This window comes from Augochlora pura, chromosome 4 (genome assembly GCF_028453695.1).
Source record: "Augochlora pura isolate Apur16 chromosome 4, APUR_v2.2.1, whole genome shotgun sequence".
NCBI classification, from domain to species: domain Eukaryota; kingdom Metazoa; phylum Arthropoda; class Insecta; order Hymenoptera; family Halictidae; genus Augochlora; species Augochlora pura.
This window is the reverse complement of record NC_135775.1, coordinates 274859-296879: the sequence shown is the minus strand read 5'-3', so window position 1 is coordinate 296879 and position 22021 is coordinate 274859. Positions and strand designations below refer to the sequence as shown.

The 22021-nt window shown below is 53.1% G+C and overlaps 1 protein-coding gene across 3 annotated transcripts in view; it reads left to right on the top strand.

Annotated features, from left to right (window-relative positions):
- LOC144469519 (uncharacterized) overlaps positions 1 to 22021 on the top strand; it is a 28519-nt gene that overhangs the window by 5748 nt on the left and 750 nt on the right. For 2 of the 3 annotated variants that reach the window (XM_078179922.1, XM_078179921.1), the window contains exons 2-4: positions 10170 to 14128; positions 16787 to 16910; positions 17070 to 20309. In XM_078179922.1, coding sequence (XP_078036048.1) covers positions 11045 to 14128; positions 16787 to 16910; positions 17070 to 20309 — 6448 coding nt within the window. In that variant the 5' untranslated portion in view covers positions 10170 to 11044. Of the gene's footprint in view, positions 1 to 785; positions 2781 to 10169; positions 14129 to 16786; positions 16911 to 17069; positions 20310 to 22021 lie in introns of those variants that run through there. The other variant, XM_078179920.1, reaches the window with a different exon arrangement.

The following is a 22021-nucleotide window of genomic DNA, read 5'->3' as shown; positions in this document are numbered from 1 at the left end:
AAGAAAGATGCGAAAGAGATGGAGGAGTTGAAGGTTAGGTCTTGCAGCTCCTTCGGGCTCGTTCGTGTTCCTTCGTATTTCTTCAAGCTCCTTCGGCTTCTTTTCTTCTTTCCGGGTTTTGCCACGCTCACCGTGACACTACAACCACACGGCTGACACGGCGCACACGGCCTTCGGTGGAAGACGACGGAGGACGCCTGTGCAGAACCCTCGGCCTGCTTCTAACGGTTGCCCATCACCGGAAACTGAAGCTCGGGAGCCCCTTTCCCAGGATAGAATTCTTTCCCCTCGATAGCCCACTTCTCTACTTTAGCCTCCGTATTTCACGTTTCGATCGTTTTTCTACCGCTTCCGAAATTTTGAATGTTCCTAGAGTCGAAACATGCGTATCACGTAGCCCCTTTATCTTTGAACTAATACACGTGTCGGTTGGCGCAGTAACGATATTGAATCGGTGTCGAGAAGATCGGTAAAAAAGAAATATTTGGTGATATCGATCGATCGACCGTACGTTTATTTCTTGCAGCGACCTCTTACGAGCGTTTCCATCGGTAACGCTAACAGGGAACAGAGATTGGGAAGAACGAGCGAAAGAAGAATTTTACCGAGTTAAAAGGCATTTCCGTGCTTAAGAAATTGTTCTGTTCGCGCGAAGGATCCCTGCAACACGTTCGAACGTTCGACAAGATGTTCGCATAACGATAAAGATGATTTTGTGACGTGACAACTGGTTTCATCGAGTGTAGTGGCGATTGGCGCGACAACTACGGTCCTGTCCGAAGTTGCCCGAACACGGTCGGGAACGGCCGATCTTGGTGGAGGCCCGTAGCCATGTGTTGCGGTCTGCCGTGAGTGCTTTCTGACAAGGGAGGTGCGGTGTCTGGGTTTTTTCTTTACTCCTCGGAAACTAGAAATCCCTGAATTTTCCGATTAGGGGAACAAAGTGCTCGTCGTTGAAATATCACGGTGTCGCCTCGAGAATGTCGCGGTGTGTTGGTGCGTGAGAGCCATGAGACATTTTGGAAAGAAAGTCTGTGTATTTCTCGCGGCGCAGCGTCGGCCGAACTCGAACCCGAAACCGAACCCGAGCAAGACGACGAACAAGGAGCTACCGCTGCATCGTTTCTCGACGCGTACACGAGCCTGTGCTCGATGCTCGATGCTCAATTGTGAGAGTGCACGATCGAAACCAAACCTACCGATTCGGGACAGTTAAACACCCGGCAGACACGCTCGTGAACTCAAACACTGAAAACAGAGTCGTCCAGTGTGAACATCAAGAAAGAGAGAGTACGCATGATAATCGTATTCTCGATAGTTACCGCTGCCGCTACCGCTGTCGGATAGAGACGCGCAGGGTGCTGCGTGCAAACGTTTTTCTCTTTCTCTTTCTCGCTGCGAATATCCTCTCTTCCTCCCGCTCTTACTCACCATTTCTCTCTCTCCTTCTCTTTCTCTCTTCCATCCCCTATCCATCCCTGGATTCTCTCTCTCTCTCTTCCGCTCGCGCTGAACCTCGTTCTCGCTCTGTCACCGTCCCCTTCCTCTTCGCATCACCGTTGCCCATAGTCCTCGTACCTTTTCCAACCTTCTGTTTGCGTCTTTCTCGATACCTCTACCTCTGTATCTTGTATGTGCGCGTGTATCGGAAGATGAGCGCGCGAGCAAACGAACAAACGAGCCAGTGCGCACGGGCATGCTCGTTTCTGTGTTGGTATTAGCATCGGCCCGTTCGCTGTGTTTTGTGTATTCTACTTGTAGCGAGTGTCGTCGGAACGTATCGGTATTCGCGCGAATAATGCTCGTGGATCGCGTGTCGCGAGCTTCGTGAATTCTTAGCCAGGATATCTGTGTGGTCGTGCGGTGGCGGGGGGGGCTTGGCGAGGGGGGGAGAGAGAGAGAGAGAGAGAGAGAGAGCCTTTCGGATAGGATCGGATCCATAGGAGCTTCAAACGATTCTCGTTGTGGCGTCGAGAAAGGAGAACTTGTGCACCGAATATACAACCAACTCGTATTCTCCATGGCATACCGAGAAAGGTGCTACGTACGCGTTCGCGAGTAAACGAGCGAACGCTTCTCCTTCTGTCTGTGTCGTCGGTTGTTCGAGTTTACGGAGTGTAACGAAAAGAGTGGTTTGCTCGTGATCTATTCGCGTTAAGAGATAAAACGGATCTTGAAGGAGATTAAGTGCAATGTTCGAAGGGGAACACGTACGCAGAAGGTGTATGTGTGTGTTTATGTGTGTGTATGCGCGCGCGCGCGTGTATTGAGTGCACGAGATACGGAAAAGAGACGAAGGTGAATCAACGGAGTGAGAGTGAACGTGTACCAGAACTGAATCGATCGACATTTGCCGAAAAGTTTTTGGAATAAACGACTCGACGTCGATTTGATCGAATTTACGTAGAACGCGCAACGCATCGGTGTGCAAGGCGTATTTAATTGTTGCGAACGATGCAGCATTGAGATCGAGTGATTCGTTACGAGCACGAGTACGGCCGCGAGTTCTCTCTGTGTGCGTGCGCATGTGCATGTACGTGCGTGGGAACAGGGTCGTGAGGTGAATTTGCCGCGTGTCACGAGACACTCGGCGACGCTCGACATCCACGGAAAATTGATTATCTTTCTCGGGACTGGATTACCTTGTGAAATGCACTGCCATCGACGAATTGGTTCGTACGACCGACAGACCGATTGCATTGGGAGAAGGATATATGCTTTGAGAATGGCTGAATTTGACCAGCGTGTGTACGTCTAGTCGTCGATACGCACGCACAATGGTAAGAAGCCTGTACTTCCGTCGATCGTACTATGAGCGAGTGCGTGCGTACTTGTGTGTTTGTAGGCACGAACGCGACCCTGTGCGAGCTTATATCGTGCGCCATACACTATACATATAATAGCCACCTCTTGACCGTTGCGGCGGTGTTGCAGCGTGTGTGCGTGCTCGTAGTCAGAGTGTATGCGCTTCGACTTGACTCGGACTCGCCCCGCCCCGCCCCGCCCCGCCCCACCTCACCTCATCTCTGTGCTTCTCACTCGGGCCCTCTTCGGTTCGGCTTGCCTCGGCTCGCCCCGCCTTTCCTCGTCGCTCCTCGTCGCTCTTCGCCGCTCCTCGTCTCTTCTAGCGAGTAGCCTAGAGTCTCGCGGCAAAAGCGAAGCCGGTACACGAACGTAATACGTGTCGCGCCACACATTTATGTCGACTCTATCCATGGTTTTACCTGTAGTTGTGTTTTACCCGTAGCAAACCGTTTGCTATCTTGTCTGTTTTCGTACAGATTTTATGTATTTCGCGGTACGAAGCATGTATTGCTTCAGCGCACCGTTTTAACCGAATCCGCCAGTAGTCGAAGATATATTCTCTTTCTTTCGATATTCGTGTTTCTCGGATCATCGCCGAACGAGCCTACCCTTTGTCGTCCTTCGGAATTAGGGGCTCTCGACTTAGGAGGGTGATCGATAGGTTTGCAGGCATTGTACCTTGTGAATGGGTCTAGTGAAAAGCAACACTCCTCAAGTCGTACGTTCGATTTACGCTTAACCAAGGAAAATGAACGTACCAAACTTCGATACGACACAAGAGTACAAAGTTTCGTGAATCGTGTTACAGTATTTAATAGGGAAAGGAAGTGCGCTGTTTTGGTCTCACGGAGAGGCATTATATTTCCAAAACGATGCAGCGTCGTAACGAATTCAGTCTCTGTCTCATGGCATGCCAGCCTTAGAACGTGTACGATCTCGGGATTGTTGGATTCCACTAATACACGCTTCTTATATCTCGCTGTTGCAACATTTTAGGATCGTTCCTCTCAAAAATCACATTCTCGATTAAATGTCGTGTTTGTCCATTGCCCGCAAGATAAATTCAGCCGGTTCTCTATTTTTGAAACAAATGTAAACGTTTGACCAACGGTATACACAAAGCTTTTCAAGGTTAACGGTTCGTTAAAATATTTCTGAATTGAATGATTTAATGCTGGAGATACTCAAAGCTGGGCAAGATGGACTCTGATGTAATTCATTTGCTTTAAACAATTGAAATGGATGCTACGATTGCATCGACACTAAGGACTCGATTGTATTGCTAGTTCTCCATCTTTGATGGCACACGATGCTCGTGTACATGTACCCTTTCATGCTTGGTAGGATCTAGGAGCTAGGAGCTAGAGCTACCAGCCACGAGCTATGACTGGGAAGTTGCTGTAATGGTTCAGGAGTACGATCGTTTAAGACTCGTGCGTTTCACAGCGTGACTTGTAATTGCATAGCATTAACTGTATGTTTGCGGGAAGTTGCTTGCACTGGGAGAAGTGCAAGAACGCGGCTCGAGGATATCGGTCTACCGTTGTCCTTGCGCCTTTGTTCGAACGCGTCAATGTTTCAGAGAACATATGCCGAACAGGTACGCAACCTCGCGGAAAAATATTTTGTCCAGAAACAGTCCGAAAACGCGTACCAGACCACGCAGTGGACTTTTTGTACGTGTACGCGGACGGAGGTTTACGTGTAGGTGCACGTAGAGATAGATAGATACGCGGAGCTCCGATACGATCACTATTGTCGGTTTATAACCGAGAGAGCGGTGAGTGAACCCAAACGATCCTCGTGGAGAGTAATTAGCGGTCGTCGTTGGTGGGGCGATGGAACGACGGAACGGTGGAACGGCTACGTTACCGACCTCGAGGTGTCGTTAACGAGCGGTTTCAACGGTTGTCCTTCCCGAGAGAACGGGCGCGAGATGTGCGATCGATTCGACGCAATCGTCCCGCGAACGTGTCATTCGTCTTTGACGCGTCGAAAACGGGAAAAACGCAAATACATCGTCGATCGACTTTGACGTATTGTTTCTAACTCGCCCTTTAAAATCATTTACAGGGATTTCCATGTGTTTTCTCTACTCTGTTCGATCGGTCGCGTCCTCGTTGACGAAACAGTCCGAAAGACGCGGTACCCGTTTCGTCGGCTCGCTCTACCTATTCGCTTCGTTTCGACAACAGTCGTAAAGTAATTACAGTTTGGTTCGTTTGGATTAATAAAGACGACGCGTACGTGAGTGGACGCACGTATTACTACAATATGGTGCCGATTAAACGGTCTGCTTTAGACGCATGCTCGTTCGGTGATTGTCGCATTTGCAAGCGATAACCTTTGTTCGATAAAATCGTCTGCCCATGGTACGTACCGCTAAATCGTTATTGTCGATGCGGTGCTAGTTATTCGTTGCGAGCATTGGTCCCCGCGATAGGCGTTGCGCGATACATGCTGCAAGCATCGTGCGCTATTTCATCGAAATGCTGTGATTTTCGAAATTACATTTACGATTTTCCGTTGGTTCGAGGGATTCGAAAGCACGAGAAATCCGCTATCGCGGTGAAAAGTATCGTTGAACTGTCCGCAAAAGCGTCCTCGTCGAATGACGCGTTGGTTGGACAACGACGAAGAGAAACCTTTTCTACCGATTGGATTTGAAAAGTTGGTTGGGCGCTGTCCAAAAGAATCTCATTGTTCGCGACGACTGCTGTTGGATTTTTCGAACAGAGTGCGAAACCACCCGCGGCACACTGTTCACGTTCTTTACGAGATTGCATCTCTGCGATAATATCGAGCGGCCCGGCACTTGGCTGTTTATACTATACTTTGATTCGATACATTAGCAACGCAGCGGTTCGCTTTTCTTCTTCCTAAACTTTTGTCTGAACTCGCGGCGATTCGTCAATCATTGCTAGGAATGTCACGCGATACGATGTCTGCTGCGATCCGATGCGACTCAACGTTCCCGATGAAACGTGGCTTATTCGATTGAGGGAAAGGAGCTGCTATTCGAGATCCCGTGGTTAATGCCAGATGCATTACGCGCTTCAGTTTCGAACATGATTATACCGAACCGATCGGAAATGAGGAAGGATTATCTCGCGCGTAGACCAAATTCTTCGGTCATCCGACGCGTTTCGCTACTTTATCGATTGAAAGAATGTAACGTTCAATAAACCGGGAGGAGCTCGGTCTCTCTCGAATGTTGAATGCACGCGCAAACGTTGGCAAACTGTAACAACGGTCGAAGAAATTTGTGTGTTCGGAACGAACCACGGCCAATACTTTCTCGGCACAGGGACTACACGAGTCTGCGGGCAAGCACAAAATGGCTGCCAGCAGGAGCGATCGACCGTGCGTGCGTGCGAGCAAGCGAGTTCGGCGATGTTGTTTCTTCCCCTCTCTCAGTTTCTCTCACCGTTTCTTCGTAGAATCGCGCGCTCGCGCTCACAAATTTCGTTATGCTATCCCTTTTCTTTCCCTTTTTTGTTCCACGATCTGCGACGTCTTTTTCCTCCCCGTTCGACTCGTAACATCATCCTCCAGCCTTTTCCTCTGTTCTCATCTGGTCGTTGTTGTTCTCTCTCTCTCTCATCCTCTTGTCCTCTCCTCGACCTCTCATCCTCTTGTTCTCTTGCTCTCTTGCTCTCTGCCTGCTGCCCACTGCGTAGCTCAATTTATTTTTCTCTCGTTTCTCACCGCACCAACGCCGCATCGCGTCGCACAATGCTTTCAAACGAGTGTTTCATTGAGAAAAATTCTTAATACATGTATCAATTTTCACTTGGTCGCAAATTTCACTGTTATTTGTTTATGAAAATGATTTATACATAGTCACGGAAAATAGTACACGAAAGTCTACAGATTTTTCCGTCTTGAAGGATACCATTCAGCAGTCAATGTTTTCTTTTACATAATAGGTGTTGCTCGCAAGGAATCGTTATAGATTTCAGAAGTTTTCTAGAGGAAGGTGCGTATTTATTCTAGAACCGAAAAATGGAGAAAACTGATTACAACGCATACTCTCGAAATATATTTAAATAAATATACGTAAGGTGTTATTGTTAACATTATTGTTAACGTTAAGCTGTTTACCTCATTCAGTCATCGAGGTAGAATTTTCAGTAACAAAATTATCCTCTAGAGTTTACAGATTGAACACAAGATGGTAAAATAAGCATTCCAGTTCACGGTATTCGAACGAAGGAAAACAGAACCAATGATACATTTTGATAATGTTAAAATTCATTTTTGAAGCTAGTTTTTATGGTTATTTATAACTTGAACTATTACTTAACGATATTCTCACGCGGATAAACAATTCTGTAGATCGAGAAACAGTAGTTTTAGTCAGTTTTTCGGCGTCTCTTCAGTCGTTGGGCGGCGTTGGTTCTTTCGTACGTCTCTCTTTTCCTCTTTCTCTTTCTCTTTTGTGGGCATCTTACCTGATTCAGGTGAGCGTAGCACACACTCGATAGTCTTTATCGGTATGAATTGGGATTGGTGCGGATCTGGCCGTACCTTCGTTTATTGCGTGTATGCGAGGAACCCGTATCGCGTCGCCTAGCGGAAGACGCGATATATGCGCAACGGGTACGCGTAACTTTGGAACTTTGGGTTTCATGACAACAACCTTAAACTCGATATCTCTAACGCTTGTAGCGAAACAACACACGAGATTAACCAACTCGCGTATGCGAGAATTGTTTGTTTCTTGTTCCCTCGGTCGTCTAACAAAGGTGTACGGTACGACGAACAATACTGCAAAATACGGGAAAAATTTCCGATCCGAATGGAAAACTGGTTTGCAGCCGAAAATTGCACTTTTCATCGCGGACACTAGCGATACAAGCAATGCACTATTTTGGCGTTGATACTCCTCCTGTTTAACCATCGTGGACGAGGCGGAGAAAGCAGCTACATATTTAGATATTGTTTCTCGACCGATTCGTATTCTTTGATAGCGACAACTTCTGGATAGACGCGCGGAGTACGATTTCGAAGCAAGTGTGTGAGGAGCGCGCGTATTTGCCAGGTACGCGATTTATGCGTCGCGGCATCGAACGTAAGAGCACGGTGTTACGATGTTACAATTGTATTATGACGTTACAATGTTACGATGTTACACGGCGCGTTACAGTCGACAATAATGAAAGACACGCCGATAGAGTGTTCGCGAGCCTCGCGGAATGACGGGGAGCGGAATACGAGAATGGAGGTACATATCGGTATGCGCGCAAGCAAACAATTAATGCCGATGTCGTTGGCTCGAATATCTGCTAGCCTTCTTTTTTCTATCTATTGTCGAATATCGAGATCCATCGGAGTGCTTGGTATTCCGATCGATAGAGCGACCGTTTCGATCACCGTTCAAAATAGATATCCACGCTCGTCGAACGATAAACAATGCCGATTAAATTCACCGAAAAGGAGAACGACGAACGTCGAATAATACTAACAATAGTAATTTTTATACAGACCAGAAAACACTTTGTTACAGAAGAAGAAGTAAAATGACTTTTAACTTAGTATATACTTTCGACGTCATGAAACTCGCAGACATTTCGTAAACCGAATGAAATTATATTAAATAAGAAGGTGTCCTAATACTTTTGGAGAGGATTGAAAGTATCGCGAAATACGAGTCTCGGAAGTATATGCTGAACAGCCTCGATCGGCGTGTCGGTGTGCTCGTAACATGGGATTCGCGTACAAAACAATTCCATATTTCAGTGTAGGTCGTGCAAGGGATGGCTAAAGCAAAGCGTGTCCGAAGTGCGTTGATATTTGTAAAAATCATGGAACGCACGGTAAATAAAGCCAGTGCATTTTGAGAGCTGTACTCGCGATAGATTGTTAGGGGGGAACGTTGTTCTTGTAAGCATGGTTCGATCGGCCGGCCAGCCGGCCGACCGCGTTAGGACCGTCGACCGAGACGATTACAAGAAATAGTATACAGGATGGTAAATATTATCGTTGCTGTCGACAAACAACGACGTTATCGTAAGATTTGGTTGCGCATGTTTAAGGGGGTGGGCCTTGCGACTTATCGAGAGAAACTCGAGAATGCACGGCTATCGGGTGAAGTACAGTCTCCTACAAAAGTATTAGAAAACTTGCACAAGTTATTGTAAATAGGTAATTTTCTATTCGGTTCATCGCCGACGGTATATATTAAGTTACAAGGGTTAGTCACCCGTGCACTTGGTTTACCCATTTATTAAATTCTGTACGTTGCAAGAAACAAAAAACGTGTGGTAGATATATCGACGAAAAGAACATTGAATTTTCTTTTATAAAATTTTTAATTTGTTGCAAGTGTCTCGACACTTTTGGTGGAGGAGTTTGTTGGTGTACGTGTTTCGAGTAGTTTTCGATACTTGTTACGCGTGACGCGACAACACCGAGACCGAACGTGGCGGAACGAGACGAAAAATGTATGGAAACACAAACTGAGAAGACTATTTCTTCGGAAACATATGGCTGTGGCGGCGATGCGCATTCGACTAGAAAGGAAACAGACTTTCGCCATTCCGCTTTCCTCGATCGTTCAATTATTCAAGAGAGGCTGCCTAGAGCGGGCTCGAGCGATAGCCACGACGAACTGCGTAATGAAATATTAACTTGTCGTAATTTGAATCGAATCCGGGGAAATATCGTTGCATCCTGGGTCGCGGTACGTTCGAGTTCGCGATTCGAGAACGAATCGAGAAGAGCCTTTGTCGTTGTCCGCGTCCGCCGCTTCCTACCCATTTCCTAGCCGCTTTCTACTAACCGAACAAACACTTTTGCCGCATTCGTGATTTTACCTCCTGAAACGAGAACGCTACCGTTTCCGTCGAAATTCAACAATCGATGTTCGAATCGGCCTTGCGTCGCACGGTTTTCCGAAATCGGTAGCTATAGGGGAAAAGGAGAACGTCGCGTCGAATAATAGTTTCCTTGATCTCGCGCGGCCGACTGTCTGGGACGGTTAACATCGACGTCCAGGCGGCCGCGTAGAGGGACACGGACACGGGCACGGGCGGCACGGCGGAGGTACCGACGCGTACGCCGACACGACTGGACCGATGCCAAATGCCACCGGTAAAATTAATCGTTCCCTAACACGAATTCCCCTCTAAGTGGGAATAGCAATTTGTAGGCGAGGAACAACGATGGAGCGGTCGATGGAGTTTCGAGAGACGAGAGAGCGCGGATAAAGATGTAGTCGCGACCGTGCAGATAAACAACTCTGCGTTGACTCGTTAGCGGACGCGTCGCGAGACAATCGCGGATCCGAGCGATCGAGGCGCCGTTGATCTCTCGATTAATCCCGGAGCGGCCGACTAAAAGATTCGATGTTTTGGTTACAGATCTCGGCCACGACGACGAGTGACAGGAGCTGCACGTGCGTCGTTTTAACGGTTGGTCGAACGGAGAGAGCGAGAACGGATCCGAGATTGGAGGCTGGAAAACGAACGGAAGGTAGATACATTGAACACGTCTAAGGCCGAAGCAGATAAAGCGAGGTTCCGCGACGAAAATATACGGAGAGACACGGAAAGGGGGACCAGAAGGGAGGTGAAGGAACGAGAGGATATCAAGAAAGACGGTGGATAACGGGGAGAAAAGACGTGGACAAAGGAGAAAAAACGCGAGAGAACCGCTGTAGCGGTAATTGGTAAACGGTGTTGCGAAAAGTGTTGTCGAAAGGACGACGGAAAAAAAACGGAGAGACGGCGGAGTCGGACTCGGGGGAGGAGAAAAAGAAAAAGAAACGCGTGGCGAGCAAGAGAGGAGGATCGTGCACCCCCATGAAATCCTAAACAAGAGGAAACGGAAGAGACGAACACGGAGGTAGGTGCGGGCTGACCGCGCGGCGCATAACAAGGAGACGGATAACACGCGCGAGAGCGAGAGAGCGTGAGAAAGAGAGCGAGAGGGAGAGAGAGAGAGAGAGCGAGAGAGAGAGAGAGAGAGAGAGAGCGATAACGGGCGCGATCACACTCGAGACCGGAACCGGAATCGGTGCCGGGAAAAGGCCGGATCATCCGAATATAGGGAATATCGGTGGAGGGCAGCTGCGAGACAGTAAAGTGATGTGTTCGATGGACGAGGCGCGACTGGCGGGCGGAGGTCGGGGCAAAACAGACGCGTGTCGCGCGCGCTGCGATTGCTTGGAATCGGTGAGAACAGGCGGGCAGTCGGTGATCAGGCTGGCGGGCGCCGGGGAAACGTTTCAAAGGGCATGGCGACCACGCCACTAGGCGGTCGCCTCCCTATCGTAAACCGCAAAGGACCATCTCCGTTCGTCGGTGGTGGTGGTGGTAACGACGCTAATTACGGCAACGGCAACGGCATTGGCAACAACAATAAAAACAACAACAACAACAAGAAAGACGACGAGAGTGGTGGCGATAACAGCCATCGCTACGATAACAACAATCATAGTAATAAGAACAACAATCATAGTAGCGGCGGCGGCGGCGGTGGCAGCAGCAGCGGAAAAAGTAACGTTGGCCATCGTAACAACAGCAGCAGCAGCAGCACCAACAACAAGAACAACAACAATAACAACAGCAGCAGCAGCAACAAGAACAACAACAACGTTGTCTGCGAGAGCAACAGCGGCAACGGCTACAGTAACGGCGGCGGTAGCAGTAGCACCAAGTATCGCGTCGACGGACACGGCGAAGCTTGTACGATCGAAGGTGACAACGACAACGATATCGAACTCGTTGCCAGCGGTTGCAGCGGCAAAGGTAGCAGCTGCACCAGCAACCGCGGTAGCAAGAGTTGCAAGTACAACGGCGACGGTCGAGTCGTTGGCAGCTACGGCGGTGGAGGAGGAGGAGGAGGGGGAGTGGGTGGTGAAGGTCAGACGTCTAGGAGACAGGAGCAGCAGCAACGAGAACGAGGATCGGTAGGAAGAGAGCAGAAAGAGAGAGATCAACGGGAGCATCGAGAACATCGGGAGCATCGAGAACACCGAGAGCATCGAGAGCATCGGGATCACCGAGATCACCGGGATCACCGTGATCGGGATAGGGATAGGGACAAGGATCGGGACCATCGGCATCATCACCATCACCATCACCATCATCATCACCATCATCACCACCACCATCATCATCAAGGTCGGGACAGGTCCTCGTCGTCGTCGTCGTCGTCGTCGTCATCGGGACAACAGCGAGACGCTAAAGCAAGCACGGTGGCTGCAAACACCGATGAGCTGGATCCGGCCGCGACGAATGCGACCAACAATTTCGAGTACGACGACAACGAATGGGACATTGGAATAGGAGATTTAATAATCGATCTTGATGCGGACATTGAGAAGACGAGGGACGAGAAATTGAGCTCAGGGACAGGCATGGCTTCTACGCCTGCCTCGGCAGCATCGGCTTCAAATACCTCGAATCATCACCATCACCACCATCATCATCATCATCAGCTTCAAAATTCCTCGAACGGCTTAACTTCCTCCGGCCTGTCTTCGTCCGTTGCGTCCGTCGGTGGCTCGAACGGTTGCGGACAATCCTCGAACTCGTCGTCCTCTTCGTCGTCCTCCTCTTCGTCGTCGACGTCGGCGTCGTCCTCCTCGATATCGTCGTCGTCGTCGTCCTCATCTTCTTCTTCGTCGTCGTCGTCGTCGTCGTCTTCCTCGTTGCCAATCTCGGTGTCGTCCGGGTCGTCTTCCTGCGGTTTGAACTCATCCGGACGCGCAAACAGTCCGAGTAGCGGGCACGGGCACGGACACGGGCACGCTCACGGGCACGGGCACGTACACGGACACGGGAGCGTGGTGGTTAGCGGCGGCGTTGTCGCCAGCAACGGTACGGGCGGAAACGCGAACGCGAACGGCGGTTCCTCGTCGATCGTACCGGGAACGACCGGTAGCAAACAGCAGCAGCAGCAGCAACAGATTAACGCCGTCGCGAGCGGTGTAAACGCCGCGCACGGAAACCAAGGTAACCCCGGCAAGATGGCCGTTGAACATTCGGCCACCGTCGACAAGGGCCTCAAGATGAAGATCAAGCGGACGAAACCGGGCACCAAGAGCAGCGAGGCCAAACACGAGATCGTGAAATCAAACGAAATGAACGGGACGATGTCGTCCCAAGAGACCGGGAACGGCGGCGCCGGCTCGACGGTCACCGGCGGTTCGTCGTCGTCCTCGGGCGGATCGGGCGGCTCGTCGGCCGGTGCGGCAATCGGACAGAACGCCCAGAACTCGGAGTGCGCCGCGGGACATGGCGGCAGCGGTGCCGGTGCCGGTGTCGTCGTCAGTGGTGGCGTGGGTGTCGGTGTCTGTGCCGGTGTTGGTGTCGGTGTCGGTGTCGGTGTCGGAATCAGTGTCGGCATCGGAGTCGGCGTCGGAAGTGGTGTCTGCGGCGCCGGCAGCGGCGGCGGCGCCGGCAACGGATCGGTCGGATGCGGCGCCGGGACCGGCTCCAGCGGGAGCAGCGGCGTCGGTGGTCCCGGCGCGGCCGGTGGAGTGGTCGGTGGGCCCGGCGGCGGCGGAGGCGCGGTAGGCGTCCAGTCCACCTCGTCTACGTCCTCGACGTCTTCCTCGTCGTCCACCTCGTCGTCCTCGTCGTCCTCGTCCTCGAACAAGTCGAAGCTCGGCCACTCGGCCGGCGCTGCCGGTGGGGCCGGAGGAGCAGCATCTTCCACCGCCGGATCGAAAAGGGGATCGAGCGGCCATCGGCGGGACAAGGCGCGGGACAAGCACGAGAAGCCGCAGAACAACCACGCATCGGCGCAGCAAAACAAACCGGAAATGAACGGGACCGCGCGGCCAGGTGGCGGTGGCGGTGGCGGTGGCGGTGGCGGTGGCGGCAGCGGTAGCGGCAGCAGCGGCAACGGCGGCGGAGTTAGCGTCGGCGGCGTGGTCGGCATCGGGCAGAACCAAGCATCGAGCGGACCGGGGCCGGGTCCGGGGCCCGGACCGGGATCAGGGCCTGGACCAGGGCCGGGCTCGGGATTCGGAGGCGGCGCGGGGCCCGCCGGTGCGGCCGCGCAATCTCAGGGACCTCCGACTGCCGCGACCGCCCCGCAGCAGAGCCAGGGACCATCGGCGAGCTCGCGAGCCGTCTTTTCCGTCTCCCAAGGGTCCGGCCCGTCGACCGGCTCCGTGACGGTCCCGTGTCCACCGCCGAGTCCGGCGAGCGCGACCGCCGTCGGCCCAGCCGCCAAGCCGGAACAAACCAAACTCGCGTCGGTACCCGGCAACGGACCATCGACCATCGCAACGACGGACGATGCCATGGACACCGCGTCCAGTCCTCCGCCTGCCAAGAAATTCAAGACTTCTGCTTCCGAACCAAAGGTAACGTTTCGCGTTTCCCCGGCGTTCCCCCGAGGGATCGGGAATCCCATTTTCTATGTGTTTCATTTCGTGTTGTAATTCGGCGTTCGATGCATGGATCGAGCGCATCGCAACGCATCTCATCTCGTCGCATCGCATCGCATCTCGACTCATCTCACCTCATCTCATCTCATCTCGTCATCTCATCTCATCTCGTCGCAACGCATCTCCTGTCATCGCATCGCAACGCGACACGTCGCATCGCATAGCGTCATCTCGTCTCGTCACGCTTCGCTTTGCCTTGCTTTGCTTTGTTTTGCCTTGCCTTGCCTTGCCTTGCCTTGCCTTGCCTCGCCTTGTGATGCTATGCCTTGCCTTGTGATGCTATGCGTTGCCTTGCCATGCCTTGTTTTGCCTTGCCTATCCTTGCCTTGTTTTGCCTTGTCTTGCCTTGCCTATCCTTGCCTTGCTTTGCCTTGTCTTGTCTTACACCTTGCCTTAACTTTTCCTTAACTTTGCCTTACCTGGTCTTGTCTCGTCTTGTCTTGCTTTGCTTCATCATATCGCGAAATCGAAGAAAAGTTTCCGACCGGTGACATCGCCGGTTCTTTTCACCACAAAATTTGGATCATCGAGAGAACGTGGGAGGCGGATAGCTGTTACGAGTTGAAATCTCAGCTCGGGGACTAGGGGCTGTTGCCTCGGGGGACGGAAGCGACCGAGGGGCACGCGAAGGGGGTGAAATCAATACTCTGCGGTCTCCGCCCGCGAGAGTACACGAACGAATACATAGAGACAAATACGAGCAGCGACCAAGCGTTCCGGTCGTGTTACTTGTTTCACCGTTTTCCGTTTCCGTCGATTTCTTTCCAATTAGAAATTACTCGGCCGTGCTTCATCCTCGACGAGTCGATTGCCCGATCGCCGCTATCTCGCCTCCGATATTTTCAGAGACGAATTCGAATCGAATTCGTCGAGTCGGGAAAGCTGCGCGGCATTCGGTCGCGTGGATCTGTGCGCCGCGGGCCCTTCGAACAGTTTATTTACCGATAACGCGCGCTCGGTTATCGTTCGTCGAACCTGTAGTCGACTTTACGAGTCCTTGTCTCGCGCGCGTGTTGCGATCGAGTTCGGCGCGATCGAAACGGCCGGATGCCGTGAAGAAATCCTCCAACGCCGAAATAAATCGATACATCTGTGGGCACCTGTCTCGCGTTGCGACCGCGTTCCATCCAACGACGCGCGAAACACGGTTGTTGCTCGCTTCAACCGCGCACTCGGTTCGAGCGATGCCTCGATTTCCATATTGTAACAAAGGCGGCCACTAATATGGATACGCTCGCTAACGATGGGACAGGAGCAACGCCGGTGAAGCGGTCCAGATTTCAACCGAATCGTAGTCTCGTCGTCTCTCGACTCTCGTCTCTCGTCTCTCGTATTTCGGTCACGCGTTACCCCTCGTACCCTTATCGAAAACCGAGACTACGGAATGGGACAAAGTACGAGGCGCTGCCGACGACGAACGGCGAACGAATGCCGTTTAATCGGTGGAGTGCGGCCGATTAACCGCAAAAAAAAACAACGAAATATAAACGGTTGCGTCGTTCGCCGGTCGAGTAGAGATACGATATCGTGGTAGGGGTAATTGCTCGTGCACGGTGTGCGCTCTACGTAGGGGATACGGCAGAGTAGTAGTAGGATCGACGAAGAACGGGACGTCGCGAACACCGGAGTTGGGAGAAAGACGGCGGGTACGCGTAAACTTCCTACGGGATGGTATTGGTCCGCTACGAGTCATCTCATTGTCGCCATTGACCGTGATCAACGCAGCAAGATCTGCTTCCGCTAAAGTCGAGTACTGCGAATCCGTGACTCGTTTTTCACGAGGCCGTCGATGGATGTCGACGGTTATCGACTGCTATAGATTTTATCGACCACTTTACCGCTCTCTATTTCCTTACCTCGTCCATTTTTCCCTGCAACCGAAGCGCGTAACTCGTGTCTCTATCGCGATGGAAATACGCGGCACGGTTCGACCAGGACCAAGTCGCGTTTTTCCTGGCGTGGATCTGATTTTTTGCCGAACAAAGTTTCTCACAGTTTTTGGTTGTTCTAACTAGTCGTCTACGACGCGCCTTGCGAAAGCTCGTCGTTCCTCAGACTCGCGGCGGCGTTTGTTTCCCCACCGCAGCCGACTACGCGTTCCGAACGCGAATCGCTCCAGTGACTACGCGGTCTACCGTAAACCGAATCCGAGGTCGGAGCCAACCGCGATTCGTTGCGCAGCTGTTTAAAATCTCACGTTTCTTTCCAAAGTACGTTAACGATGATCGAAATATGTAATGTCACCGATATTGAAAGGATTCGCGAGGACGCGCGCGGGGTCCGATGAATGGGTACAGCGACGGAAAAAGAGGAAACTGGAGCACCGCGCTCGAAGAAAGACATCGCGGAAACGCGTTCGGTCGATGAGCTGTCCCCGAACGACGACCGCGACCAATTGCGGATACGCGCGCGTTCATCTCGTGCTTACGCGTCGAAGGTCCGCCATCGATCCGTGTACCGACTTGGGTCTCCGACCCAACTGCCATCTCGAGAGAATCCGTTGGCTGGGTCCGCGAATCGATCTCTCGCAAAGACAGGCGATGAATTTACAATGTAACGCGTGCGATGTTGCAGGACATGTCCGACGTGTGCGTCGGAACCAGTGTGGGGACCATTACCGAGCCAGAATGTTTAGGACCCTGCGAGCCTGGTACATCGGTTACTCTTGAGGGAATCGTGTGGCACGAGACCGAAGGAGGTGAGTTCGGCGTCTGGCAGTATTCGACGCGTCGCCAAAGATGCGGCAGTGGGAGAGGGAGAGAGAGAGAGAGAGAGAGAGAGAGGGAGAGAAAGGCTTACGCGTATGACGTAGACGCGAGTCTTGGCTCGTACGCTAAACTCATTTATTCGATTGCAGGTGTGCTGGTGGTGAACGTGACGTGGCGAGGAAAAACGTATGTGGGCACGTTGCTGGACTGCACTCGGCACGATTGGGCGCCGCCTCGATTCTGCGACTCGCCGACCAGCGATCTCGACGCTCGGACACCAAAGGGCCGCGGCAAGCGCGGAAGGGCTGCGGCGAATGCGACCCCGGGCAACGACTTGAGCAACTTTACGGAGACTCGAAGCTCGGTGCACAGTAAGCTGCGAAACGGCGGCGCCAAGGGACGCCGAGGCGCCCAGGGATCGCCAGCGGCCAGCCCGAGTCCGGCGGCGTTCGTTCCGCCCCGACCGGATCCCGCGGCCAAGCGGAAATCTCGAGGACCCGAGGAAGAGGACAAGAACAAGAGACGCGCTCCGCCGCCTACGCCGCCCAGCGGCTCTCCTCCGGCGAGTCCCGTGTTGCTCGAATGTCCGGAACCGAACTGCAACAAAAAGTACAAACACATCAATGGACTCAAGTACCATCAGAGCCACGCGCATGGCTCGGCGGACGACGACGACGCCAAGGAGGGCATTACGAGCATGTCGGAGAACGACGAGAGCAACATCGAGGCGCCGAGCCCGGCGACGCCGGTGAAATCGCCGGCCGACAAGCCGGAGGGCACGCCGCTCAGGCCGTCCAGTCCCCCGGCCAGCAGTCTGCCGCCGGAAACGCCTCCACCGCCGCCACGAGTCGTCTCGCCCAGTATAGAGGCGACCGCGTCGGTTCACAGCCAGGACAAGAGCATCGTGAAGCCGGGCGTCCTCAGGTTCGGACAAGACGACTTGCCTGCGCCGCCGACGACGATATCGAGCTCCGTCAGGCAGCAATCGGTGCAGCAACAGTCCGTGCAACAGCAGCAGCAGCAGCAGCAGCAGCAGTCGGTGCAGCAGCAGCAACAACAACAACAACAGGCGCAGCAGAATCAGACGTCGTTGGGTAGTACGAGTTCGCCACAGAGTCCCGGTCCTCGCACCAGTCAGTCTCCGAGGCCCATACCGTCTCCTCATCCGAACGCGAACAATCTCCCTCCGCAGCTGAATATTCCGCAACCGCCTCAGCCGTCCCAATTGTCGCAACATCAGCATCAACAGCAGAATTCTCTGCTACAGCAGAGCCAGCAGCCGATGCAAGCTGGCCAAGCAACGGCGGCGTCGCAGCAGATGCAGTCGAGTCAGCAACAGTCGCAGCAGCTACAGTCGTCCGTGCAGCAACAACAGCAACAGTTGACGTCCGCGCACCAGCTCTCGGTTCAACACTCGCTCTCGGCGCAGCTCGGACAGCCGGCGCAGGCTCACATGGTGCAGCAGCAGGCCGGGATGCAGCAACAGCAGCAAACGCAGCCGGCCGGATTACAGAGCATCGCGAGTCAACATCCGGGTCTCCAGGGTCTCGCCGCCCAAGTGTCGCAACAAGCGGCGGCGGCGGTAGTGGCGGCGTCCGGTCCGACGCAACCCGGTCATCCGGGCCAAACGGTGCAAACGGTGCAGTCGCATCTGCAGCCGTACCAGAGCGTGTCGTTGCACGCGAAAATGCCGCAATTCAAGGTGAAGCCGACCGCAGCCCTGATGCCCGAGCAGGACAAGAGCAAAGATCCCCGTGCAGCGAAACCTCCCAGTTATAAGAAGAAATCGAGAAAATCGCCCGGGGGCAGTCCTCATCCGTCTCCGTTGGAAGCGCCTATCGTCGATTCCGCGAGGGACGACGTCCAGAGTCCGGCCTATTCGGACATCTCCGACGACGCGGCGCCCGTTCTCGAAGCCGAGCCGACCGACAAGTGCAAACAGACTCAGGAAAAGGACGGCAAGGCCACCGCGGCTGCTCACCTGCCGGCTCACTTCAGCATGTATCCGTATTATGGACAGCCGCCTTACCTAGTGCCGAGCGTTCAAGAGAGCAAACCGATCGATCAGAAGCCGACCGATCTCGTCCCGAAACAGGAGATGAAGCCACTGAACATACCTCAGATGCCGACGATGGCGAGTCTGCAGAGCGTGGTCGCGGAAAAGGAAAAGAAGGAGTTGAGTCAATCGGTTCCGCAGCCTCAGCAACAGCCGCACTACTACGGCGGTTACGGTGGCTACATGCCTCCCGGATATCCGTATCAGCCGCCGCAATCCGTGGCGCAGCAGCAACAGCAGCAGCAGCAACAACAGCAGCAACAACAGCAGCAGCAGCAGCAACAACAGCAGCAGCAGCAACAGGAACAAGAGTTTCACGATCAAAAGGCTAAGATCAAACAGGAGCCGCAGCCGCAGCAGCCGAGCTTGAAGGACAAGCAGCACGAGAATCATCAGATACTGAAGGAGAGCATCGAGATGAAGAGTCAGATGAGCCCGTATCACGTGTACCACGGATCTCAGAGTCAGAGAGCCGGCCCCCCGCCGCCGCCGCCTGGTCCGATGCAGGACGATCGAAGGTATTACCTGTATCCGGGCGACCAGAGGCGGAAAGAGGAGTCGAGCAAGCAGAGCCAGCAGGCGAAGCCGCCTCCGCCGAGCCCGAAGCATCAGCCGAAGCAGGAGAAGCTGCAAGATCTGGGAAAGGGCGAGGACTCGAAGAGCAAGCAGGAGGGCGTCAAGCCTACGATGGAGACTCAAGGGCCGCCGCCGCCAACATCCCAGTACGCGTACATCCATCCGAGCTACATGCAGCCGCAGCATTATGGCGGACTGCCGTTCGACCCGGGCCATCCCGTCTATCGGGGCCTCACTCCCATGCTCGTCCCAGGGCCTTACTCCGGCAACCCGTACCTCCATCAGCTGCCAAGGTATCACGCGCCGGAAGATCTGAGCAGACCGCCCGGCGGCAAAGCCTTGGACCTGCTTCAACACCACGCGAACCAGTATTACTCGGCGCACAAGATACACGAGCTGCAGGAGCGCGCGCTCAAGTCCCCCACCCCGAAGACGTCCGCGGCCTCGGCCAGTCCGTCGTCGGCGGGGCCGACGCCGTCGAGGCCCCCGAGCGGGCCACCGAGTTCGGTATCTGGCGGTGCCGGGGGCGCCGGTCCCGGCCCGCCGCAGCCTCAAGGCCAGCAGTCGACCGCCAAGCAGCAGAATCAACCGGGAGGACAGCAGCAGCAGCAGCAGTCGGCCGTGGACGCTGGGACCGGGACCCTGCCGAAAGACAATAGGTCGCCCCCGCCTCAGCGACACGTGCACACCCATCATCACACGCACGTGGGCTTAGGCTATCCCCTACTAACTGGACAATACCCCGCCCCCTACGGAGGTAAGCCTCTCGTCAGACCCTGACAGTAAAAGTCTCGATACGCGACAAGTATTTCCGAAGTATTGCCGGCGCTTCGCGGATCGAGCCAAAACTTGTATCTCGTGCCGACGATGATAACTTTGCGCCGCCGTCTCCACCTCTGCCCCATCTCCATCCCCATCCTCATCACCACCACTTCCATCTTTACGTTCGTCGTCGTCTTCGTCGCCGTCGCCATCATTGGCTCCCAAACCCCCTATTGTAGTCTCTCTTCGTACGCACCGAGCCGCATTGTGTATTCGCCTTCGGGAACGTTCGAGAGACGCGCACCAATCATCGTCGTAGAGGAGCAGTCTTATCGGGAGTTATTGCCACGCGATTCCAAGGATTAGGCATTCGAACGATACAACAGGATTTTCGGGAAAATATCGAAAACGCGCGAAACGCAGCAACCTCGTTGAGTATCGTCGACGCTTGATCGTCCAAACGTATACGTACACCATATTGGTGCATGCGAGTTTAAGTATTTCCGTTCCGAATCGAGGATAGCGACGAAGCAGTTGCGATTTCTCTCCACCCTTTCCCTAAAAAGGCTCTTTTTATTTTGTTACCGAGTTTTTTCTCTTGGTCATTCCCGGTGGGGGCGCCAATCCCACGCATGCTACGATGCGAACGCGTCGACACGCGCACCATCGCGAACGCGTTTCGCGGGAACGACGATTCGAGGTAATCGTCTACAGTGGCAAATCTGTGTTATAGCCGCAATCGTATTTACGACAATGGCAAGCACAAAATCGTGCTAATTTCGCCAGCGAAGTGCAAGCGGAATTTTTTTAACGGTATACTTCAAACTAAATAAGTAGTAAGAAGTAACAAGTATGAAGTAAGAAGTTGCGAGACAAGAAGTAACAAGTAAAAAGTAAGAGAAGCAAGAGTAGAGATACGAGTACATGCGGTGTGTAAATAAACGCGATTAGACGATTCGTCGTTCGACCACAAACTGGTTACTTTTCCGAATAACGTTAGAGTACGACACTACGCGACGGTGAAAAGCGTGTAGGGACTTGCGAGTCGCGTCTCGTCCAGCGAGTCGGGACTCGTCGAACGCATAATTAGACTTATAGTTCAGACTGTGATAAATTGTAATCGTCGCGCTTGTTTCCGAGTTCGGACAAACGGCGAGAACGATTCGACGTATAATGAATTCCTACGTGTTGCGCATCGATAGGGAACAACAAGGGTTAGGGTAGTGGACGAAAAATAGCCTTACACGACGACACATTCTCCCTTAACCGCGCAAACTTTTCAATAGTCTTCCACCGAAGATCTCTTTTGCTAGAGCACAGGATCAACGTGTTTGAGAACCTTCCCGAACAAAATCGAGCATCTCGGAAATGGTGAACGTATCGGCCGGTTAGTCCCGCAGACTCTTCCTCAGCCCTTCTCTCTCTCTCTCTCTCTCTCTCTCTCTCTCTCTCTCTCTATCTATCTATTTATCTATCTATCTATCTATCTATCTTTCAACCAGCACCCCCTTCCCCTTCGACCCTGATACCGCGCGTTCCGTATCCAATATATCCCACACGTCCTATGTACCACATCGCCCTTCGCCGAGAAGCAACTCGTTCGTTCCTGCGCGATACTTGGGCTGGAGTGGCGTTCAATTGCCGAGGAAAAACTTGGGCCGAACGTCGTGGAACGCGTTCCTCGGAGTTTGGTGTAGCGTGGTCGAA